At 42.4% G+C, this 9,872-nt stretch overlaps 1 protein-coding gene across 1 annotated transcript in view; it reads left to right on the top strand.

The window, feature by feature from the left end:
• The window catches only part of BCL2 (B-cell CLL/lymphoma 2), an 89,873-nt gene extending 80,006 nt beyond the window's left edge, over nucleotides 1-9,867 (top strand). The window contains exon 3 of the mRNA XM_009080604.1: nucleotides 9,197-9,867. Within this exon, the coding sequence (XP_009078852.1) occupies nucleotides 9,197-9,331 (135 nt within the window). The 3' untranslated portion in view covers nucleotides 9,332-9,867. The remainder of the gene's footprint in view (nucleotides 1-9,196) is intronic.
• The last annotated feature ends 5 nt before the right edge of the window (nucleotides 9,868-9,872 follow it).

The raw sequence follows: 9,872 nt of genomic DNA, 5'->3' as shown, positions 1-9,872 counted from the left end.
AAATATAAATGTGCAGCCCTTTGTGAATGATCTGCAGAGACATGCAGGCTTATGAAAAAAAAAAAAGAAAAAAGTAGCAGTTAGCCAAAACCTTTAGTTTCTGTTTTGAATGACTGGCCATAGGAATGCAGGCTAAGCTGTATTTCAGCTGTTCCCAAGGATGTGTATGTGTAACTTGTTGATAGTGGTAGGTACATCAGGCTCCAGTGACAGCTATGTGACCACTCTGATGATCACCGTCCTGTAGCAGAACCAGCCCCTGCCTCCTCCCAAGAACACCAGGCACAAAAGAAAACAAAGAGGGATCTGTTTATTCAGAGGACTGGCACTCATACCTCCTGCTTTTTACCAAGAAAAGAGAGATCCTAGGTCACTTCAGCTCTCACCCTGTGCTTCCAGCAGCTATTAGGTTGTAAGGAACTGCATGATCTGCTCCAGCAATTGATGTGAATTTCTGCTACCTGGGAGAGCTGAGACTTTTGCCTTAGAGGACCTGTAGGGGATCTGATTAATAGGGGCAAAACTCAATACCCAGAACAGCAGCTTACTTCATTAGGTACTACCCATCACCACCAAAAGGAAAATCCCACCACAGCCTTAAAATTTCAGCATTATGTTTATAAAATCTTACCGGGGTCCAAGGTATATGTCTTTCACAGTAAATATTACTTGGAGTGTGCTGTGAATGCACAGACACAGATCAGTGCTGAACATCTGGTTAAAATAAATTACAGTCTTATTTTGCAAATAAAAGTTCCTAAGGTCTACATGACAAAGTCTGGCCAGCATAACTATCTCATGGGGAAAAAATCACATCCCTAGCCTACAAAGATAACTATTTTGGCGTGTTTCCCTTCCCCACTATGTAGACTTACATAGACTCACACCAAAGAGAAGACTACTTTTTCCAATGTAACTCACGTTGTTTGGGAGGTACTTCAACCATGCTGGCAGACTCCTGCAGTTGGTATAAGCCATGTTTCCATCGAGGAAACCAGCAAAGCCTCTGAAGCACAGAATAACCCTTTTTCTGCTGCTGCTAGTGTCTGACATTGTTCAGTATTAAAGCTTTCTGCTAAAAGGAAACAGAATTTGTGCCTTGTGTCATCAAGACATTATTTCTTGTTGCAGAGGAATTAATGGAAAAAGGTGTTATTATATGGGTAGATGTGTCGCTTTTTCTATTAAACTGTCTTTCCAGCATCCCAGTGGTACTTGCTTTTGGACGGAAGAAGACATCACTTCTCCTGTAGGGTGCCCGTTTGTTTTGGTATTGGTTTTGTGTGGTGGCATTTGAATAAATCTAATGGGTATAGTTAATGAATTACAACTGTGTATGCAAATGAATTTGAGCTGTTTTGAATAACAAAACAAAGTCCTTTAGTCTGTTTGTGAATTGTATTCTTACACTCTGACTGTTCCTTGTGTTTTCATCTGGTCCCTGTTAGCTCTTACCTGATAACATTTGCCAAAGCACTTTCTGGATGAACTCAAAAATTGAAGATTTAACAGCCAACCTTAACCTACAAGCTCCCCCCATAAGGCAAGGCAATGCATAAAGCTATCTTAAAAGCAAGGTTCAGCAATTTTTTCAGTTTTCAGGCAGTTTTCAGCTGTCCTATTTAGACAGTTCATTTTGTCTAAATTGCTACTTGACTCAGTCTACACAGGCTCTACTCATTCCTTTCCCTGCTGCTTCACCCTCCATTTGCCTCCCAGGTCTCGTGCTTTTGTGCAAGGGTGAATAGGACAGAAAGGACAAGAAGGAGGAGGGGAGGCACACTACCAAAACCAATCTCTTCTGAGCAGATGCAGACCTGGAACTTCCCCTTATTTTAATTTCCCATTATCACTTAGCTGTGAAATGATGAGAACATGGAGCAAGCCACCAGGAGGCCCCCATTCTCATGTGTACCCTCGTGGAAGGGGAGCACTTGGAGCTCATCCCATCAGACTGCCTGACCGCCAGGACCTGTCTGCCTCCCCTACAGTTCCCAGTGGGAGGGCTGACTTAGGAAATGGCAAGAGAGAGCAATGACCAAAAAATGCTGCCTCTTCTCTGCCTCAAATAAGGCTTTTACAGGTGAGCAGAAATGGTCTGAGCTGCTAATGAGGTGTAGGCTGCCAAAGAAAACACATGGGCAAATTCGTATTTTCCAGGTGGCTGGGGGTAGAAATGTAACTGTCCATTGAAGTCTACAGTGTAGGCTATTTTTGCACTTATTAAATTGCAGATTTATTGTGAGGTTACTTTATCGTAATGTTAGCTGTGGTGTCTCACTGGCCCTGTAAATTGGTTGCTTGTCATGAGAACTAGGAAAAAAAATGAATGCCTCCTTCAAGTCACACAAGGAATGGGTGGCACTTCTGCAGAAGGTGCTGATGGTTTCACATGGCCTATTGCCGCTGGAACACCACGGCACACCAAGGAACACCCAGGCCACCACTCCAGTGCTGCACTACTCTTGCTCAACGCTAAGCACAAATTAGTCAAGCCAAAGGGGTTTGGATCAGAACTGAGTGTTGATACAACAAACACAGGATGGAGTGTGTCCCAGAGGGATCTTAAGCAGCAGAAAAATGTGTGACTGGTCTCTCGTGGTGCAGTGGATAGGACAACCTGCTCAAACCGGTTCAATTTCACCCATCTGGTTCACACGTGCACTCAGCCTTTTCTGACCAAGGCTGCCCTGAGCCAGGTCCCTCACCAGGCTGACAGCCTCGCTTTCCTCTCTCTGCCTCTGCTCGTACCTGCGCCTTGAGCTCAGCACTGCTGGATGCGCTTGTTAAATGAAACCCTCCGTGGCCTTGATGACAAACGCTGTGCCACAGCACTTTGAGCAGTTCTACAAGCAGCTACTTTCGGTTCCCATTTCCCAGGTGGTTACATGATTTAACTCTTCTGTGGCAGCCTGAGAGCAGGCAGCTGGAGCAGGCAGGGAACATAATGGGGGATGTGTTCACATTTCCCTCTACTGTCAGTGCAGCACCCACCCCAGACAAATCTTCAGAGCTGGACCTTAAAATTCGTTAGGCTCTTTCCAGTGGAAGGGCAATCATGTTGAAAGCAAGTTACGAGCAAGACAGAGAATTTAAACAGGATTTAGTGAGGAACAGGCCTGTCTTGTAATTCAAGCCCATTTTGTTGTTATTTTCATTTTAAAGTAATTCTGAAGATTTGACAGGGGTCCTAATGCATCTGGTCTCTTTTCAGAGGATTCAAGTGTAAGAGCAATGCTATGAGACAAAATGAGTCTCCCCAGCAGCATTGTGACACTTGCTCTGTCCTTCAAAATGATTCACAAATCCACAAATGGGTGTTGCTAAGTTTGCTGCTGTATATGGATGTAAACCCTCTAGAACAGGTTTGATACATTGGAGAAGGAGGTGGCCTGAAACTGAATGGGCCTCAGTGCAACTGAGATTCATGTGTACGGACACATTTGTTTTCTAGGTATGAGTGGCACACAGCTTCTAACACTCTACCTAACTAGGGTACCTTCAGAAAATAAAACTAAGTAAAATAACAAATCATTTGAATAGGATTATCAACCCACAAAAAAATCTGAAAAGAAAGGATCGAGTAGAGTGGCTTTGACCATGTTGTTTGAACTTAGAGGATTTTGTCCAGAAGGCCTTCTTGCCTTCTTTCTCTCATTAATGCAAACAGTGCTCCCTCAGAAGTGGCACTCGTTAAATACCACCAGCTAGCTGCTCTAGTGACATTACAGCTGTTACACTGATGCCAGAAATACCTCATTTTATAGTGTGGGCCTTTCCAGGAATAGGAGAATGAGGCAGCCTCCACTAGGTCTGGACTTTTGCATATTGCAGAGCCACGTCTAACTGAATTAAGTAGAGACGCCAAGACTAAATTACTGAAACATTTCTCATGCTGACTTGGTTTAACAAGAATGTAGCCTAGTCTGAATACGGGATGGGTTTCCATCCGAGCTGAATGATCAACACCTTACAAATCTTGTGTTTAAAGAGATGGCCTGACCATTCCTCAAAGCCTGGGTTTATCCTTCATCTTACAGGGGTCTGGAGGAAATCTGCCTGCAGATAGGAGCATGGACAGGAGGAATAGTCATCTCCATTACTATAACCACTCACATTTATATATTTCTAAGCATATGCATCATCACTTGCCATGAGCAAACCTAACCACCGTTAGTCCATGCTTCTTAGACGTCTCCATCTGAGTGCCATGTTTAGTCAGTCTTATGCAAATAATATTTCCACTGATTTCAATTCACACAGCCTTAAAGTGAGAGTCTGGCAAGACAAGGACCTGCAAGATACACCCGCAAGATCACAAGTTCACCAGTGTAGGAATTTATACAAATAGGTAGCAAGGGCACAAACAGAAATTAGGCAAGACCACTGTGATAAGAACCAGTTTTGTCCAAAGTGAGAAACCTTAGATACCACTGAAGAAACAAAAGGCTGTGCAGCCAGCAACTAACACATCAGCTACAGACCTATGACTGTCAGGCATTGTGGACTCAGAGAATTCAAAATAGAATCACAGAGTCACGGAAGATTGGAGACCTCTAACATCACTGAGTTCAACCATTAACCTAGCACTGACGTGTTCACTACTAAACCATGTCCCCAAAATAGACCCATTTCTACAACAGGCAAAGATGAAGGGGGAAAGAGAAAAAACAGATGGGAATTTGTTCAGGGGTGCATGTGCCAAAGCCACTCCCCAAGCAGGTTCTTTTCCTGTGATCAGCAGGGCTTGTATGGTGACACCTTCTTTTCCTTCCCATTATAATTTGATAATGTGCACCTGGCAGGACTACCAGCACGTTGGCACTCCCAGGTGTAAAAAGATATCAGCCTCTCTAAAGATACCGACCTTGTGAAACGCCACACCTCGGCACAACGCAGCCTAGGTCTGACCTGTCCTTATTTGCATGTGCTCACGACTTAAGCTTGCATAAAAGACCCATAAACTCTTTGGGGAAAGAACAGCTACACATTTGTCTATTTTTTGTGTTCCAAGAACTTCTCTCGTTAGCTTCAAGATGACATTTTAATGAGGTTTCACTGCTTAGAAAACATGGGACGATTTAACCAGCTCTGTCTGCCTCCCCTCTCCCTCCCCAAACTCCTTCTGAAATGAGTTACCATGCAGGAACGAAAGCTTTTATGAGAATTTATGTCATTCGTTTGGAGGCAGGGGTGAGGGAAAAGTCATTCAGCTGCTAAACCTTGGCATCAAAGCATATGCCATTCCTCTCCTGCCCCATACTGGGTGGTAAAGCCACCCTGTTCAGACCTGTGCAAGTTTCTTCAAAAGCTGGGAGCTAGTGCGTGTTTGTTTGTTTGTTTTGAAGTCACAGAGAGGGCAGCGTAAAATAGCTGCAAGGCAATTCCCGTTCAGTAAAATGGAAGTCTCACCGGCTCTTCATTCAATACAATGTGGCTCAAGAGGATATCCTGCCAACCCAATGATAACGAGGGAAATAAAGTCACTTCCTCACCAGCTGTTTGATTCAGGTAGAAAAAGGAAGCCTTTACTTCCTCATGTTTGCTCTCCCCACTGCCCCCTCAGTCAGAAACGCTAGGCAGGAACTGCCTTCTCCCTCTGCATTTTCAGTAAGGAGCCGTCAGATCTGTAATGCTTCGCTGGGCTCAGCCTGTGGGCGGTACATCCTTCTCTGCGACCGAGGAGCTGTGCCTTGCCTCTCAGGCTGGGGTGAAGACTGAGCTGCAAAAGGACCGAGGCTGAATAAACTCGGCTCATTCTACGAGCAAAGAATGCCCATGTAATTAAAGATGACATTTGTTTCTTGGATCGGAGCTGCCGAATTTGAGCCAGCGGAAGAGCAGGATAGTGTGATCTCTTTGTTTTGAGACTGCCCTGACTCAGTGCGCTATTACGCCTCCTAATCCTCTCAGGGTGACAAACTCCACTTTTGTCCTGGACTCCCTACAAATTCCAGGAACTCCGGGCAGGAACACAGTCTCTTCTCCCTGTATATAGTCCAGCTGGCAAGAGGGCAGTGAGTGGTGTCCTCAGGGCAATCTTCCTAGCCTGCCAATCAAGCCCAGGTAGGTGAAATAAGCATCTCAGGTGCTTTGGTGCCTAAGAGGAGCTTAGGTAGAGCATCTTTCCCTTCCTCACCGCCACCTTTCTTGCTTCACAGAAACAGTCAACATAAAATTGCACAATAAACCAGCAATGGACTGATTTGACTTAATAAAAGCTTCTTAAGAAATGACTTTTTAAAAACTTACAGAGCTGAATGAAGAGTTCTTTTCCATATAATTTTTAACTGCCCTGATATAATTTTACATCCAGGATATAACTTCCCATTAAATTCTGAAGGCCTTATAAGCAAGGCCTGCAATGATTTTCTTTCCAATTGTGTAAAAGTTTCAGAAGGGTTGACCAAGCCAGAACTTGCCTCGGTCTATTTGCCAAGGGGACCCTTGCTTTCATTATAAAGAGTGCTTTTCAGAGGACATCAAGTGTTTCAAGCAATTTTCCTAATCTTATTTATTTTAGCTGAGATTCTCTTATTTTAAACAGAGCAGTTTAGGCGACAAAAATCCGGTGACAAATACATGGGTTTCCAGGAGACAAACCTTATGAAACAGTTAAGATTCTGTTTAGGTTCTCTTTGTGCTAAAATAGTTTGCAGCAACGGGTCATACTTCCCTCCCCCCGCCCCCCTTGTTTTAGTACATAAAATGGACATGTGTTTATTTAAAACAGGTTTGAAACTTAAACAAATAGTGACAGGCTGTTCAAACAAGCTTCGGAAATAGGCCTAATCAGGATGTTTGAGAAGGGGAGGGAGAACGATCATAAAGAGCTACTTGTAATATATAGTGCAGACACCATTAGGTTGGGTTCATGTTATTGTTGTAATAATCTCGGACAAAAAAAGTACTGCATGCTGCACAGTTTTTGTTAACATTCCTCTTTTGAGCCATAGGATATGCCATACTCTTGCCTTGTATCCAAGTTTTACTGTTACCCTCTGTCCATCTTCATATCCAATACCAGGAGCACTACTGAATTGTTGGAAATAGTCTCACAGACAAACTGGGAGGAATGTTCCTAAACTGGAATAGAAGTGAGGCATAAAATATGCTCATTTTGATGTTGATACTGTGTATGCATCGACTGTCATGAATATACAGAAGTGAGACCTTCCCCACAGAAAGAAACCATGAAAACATTAACGTTAAAATGTTTTCACATGACTTGCATTTCCATGAGGGTTTTTTTTTTCATTTCCTCTCTTTTCCACCCATAATAATATCACCAAGTGTTGAACTTTACCCTTGTTGTATTTTTATAAGGCCTGATCATGAACTCCCTATACAGACAAAGCTCCCGTGGAAGTCAGTGAGTCTGTACTGGCGACAACAGGATTTAGCCCAGTCTGTAACATTTTGGGATATTGTGTTACTTCATAGCCTTAAGGAGAAATAAAAGCAGCTTTCCAAAGAGCTGCACAGCAAACTGAGTGTGCTTTTTCAGCTCTGCAACAGCACAGCCGAATATTAAGGCCAGAGTTTGCAAATGTCTATGTCAAAAAAACAGGCAGCTAAGCAAAAGTTGCCAATTTCTCCCTGGAATTAAGAGTTTGCATTAAAACATTCCGTCCTCCCCCCAAAAAGGTTAAGCTGCTTTCACTTAAGAATATACCTTTGGAAACCCAAGTTGGAAAATGATTGCCTAGAGGAACAGGCATTGAGAAATAGCAAGAGGCAGATGTGTTTCACATCAATCTGTTGGCCAAAGCCTATGGCTGTTCTGTTACCACCTCTTACCTACCAACATCCACTCTGACCAACAACATGCACCAATACTACTTAATGTAATAACATATTTTTGAAGTAAATATCTATTTTATCTTTGAATCTTGCTCAGTGCCTAGTGATAGAAGTCAAAATATTGAAAAACCTTACACGCCCTCTTGTGGTAAAACCACAAACGCTCGTATTCTGACAATAACTAGCGGTGGCCAATGAGGGAGGCAAATTTAATTACATAATTTGCAGAAAAATAACTTGGATGAAAGGTTTACATTAATAATGGAGACCTTTCTCTCTTCAATTCCCGCTGTAAACCATAACATATATGCATTTTTAGAAAGCAGGTTACCTCCTAGCATAGTAGCATTGCATAAAAGCTAAAGGCATTATAACATAATAGAGAATGTTGACTTCTACCAAAAATGGGAAGTCTAGAGTAACAAAAGTAGAGACAGACGCCCCTGTGTTAGGTAGCTGTTTCATGGCTTTATCTCAGTAGTTTGGGAGCAGACCTCAATTGACTGCATAGTGAAAGAGTTACCATACATGATGCTATCAGTTTTGTCATATTTTTGAAGTCATTCAGCTTGGCTATTTACTGCTTTCGTGCCATACAGTATGATTTAGCCGTCTCTCAGGAATGCTCTGAAGCTTCATGCTTGTTAGGAATTGCAGCCTGAGAGAAAGGAATTATATGCAGAGTATCACAAATTGGACCACTAACCCCATGAAATCCCATTGTATTTATGGGTCACAAAAACCTTTATCTTTGCTACTTAAACAGCCTTTCCATTTGTTGTCTACATATATCACCAAGTTTTCCTGGAGCGCAGGACCACAGCATCACCTTTTTTTGGTGACAATTCTGAGAGACGATCATAGGTGCAACACAACTCTTAACTGCTTCAGTTCATATGGAAGAAACATCTGTGGCTATTACACATAGTCTTCTGAACCCATCCCAAGGGAACCAAATAAATACTTCCTTATTTTCCGCAAAGCTGACCTCCTGTAGAGATGCCCCTTGTCCAGTGGAAATGAAAGATTTGGAGAATGAAGGTCCATTTACCTCCTTTGTGTATGTTTGTATAGACAACATTCAGGAGCCAAAATAGTGGCAACTTGTATTTCAAAATGCTGCTCCTGTTTTTCTGTTAGACTGGGCATGCCTAAAGTAGAAGTCATGACTAAGTAATTACAGCAGAATTTGTGAAGAAATAGGCAAGAGAACTTTTTGTTAAGTACTGCACAAAAAACAGAGCTCCCAAATGAGTGTTTTAATAGCTTTGTGTGGTTTTCTTGTGCTGGCGTGATTGTCGGATGACCATTGAGGGTGGAGAAGTTGCACCACCACCCCTCACCCCCCAAAAAAGTTACTGCAATTCTGATATTGTGTTATTTCCCTTTCTAGGATGCCTTTGTGGAGTTGTATGGCAACAGCATGAGGCCTTTGTTCGATTTCTCCTGGATCTCTCTGAAGACTATCCTGAGTCTGGTTCTGGTGGGAGCTTGCATCACTCTTGGCGCTTATCTTGGACATAAGTAGAGTCACCCAGTTTATTGTGGATTACAAAAGTCTTTCAAAACAACAAAATAATATTTTTTTTTTGTAGCACAATGATATTTTATGAGCAAAGCAACTTCCCAGCGAAAGATTAAATCAGCTATTACTGCCAAAGGAAATATCGTTTATTTTTACATTGCAGGAAAATTATTTATTAAAAGATATTTACATTTTAACCTGCTATTTTCAGAACCTCAGCAAGTTGTATCTGTCATCGCATCATGTTGTTATTCTTAACTTTAATGAGCCCCAGAGTATTTTAGGTTCTTTTTTTAATTAATGCCGCTGGATGGATTATTTTATCTCTGAAGAGCAAATATACTGACAAAGACCTACCTGCTTACACTTATGAGGGCAGTTACTTGAGCTGCTAAAGGCTGCGAAATTTTGTTGATTTTCCTTGCATTTTTCCGGGAGGGATCTGAAAGACAAGGTCAACATGAACAAAGTTCTCACCCTGTCCTGCTAGCATGAACTGATGGAGTAAACGATTCAACATGGTACATACGAGGAGTCAAGATGG

Source organism: Acanthisitta chloris, unplaced genomic scaffold, assembly GCF_000695815.1.
Source record: "Acanthisitta chloris isolate BGI_N310 unplaced genomic scaffold, ASM69581v1 scaffold1938, whole genome shotgun sequence".
Taxonomy (NCBI): Eukaryota; Metazoa; Chordata; class Aves; order Passeriformes; family Acanthisittidae; genus Acanthisitta; species Acanthisitta chloris.
This window is presented reverse-complemented; position numbering and strand designations above follow the sequence as displayed.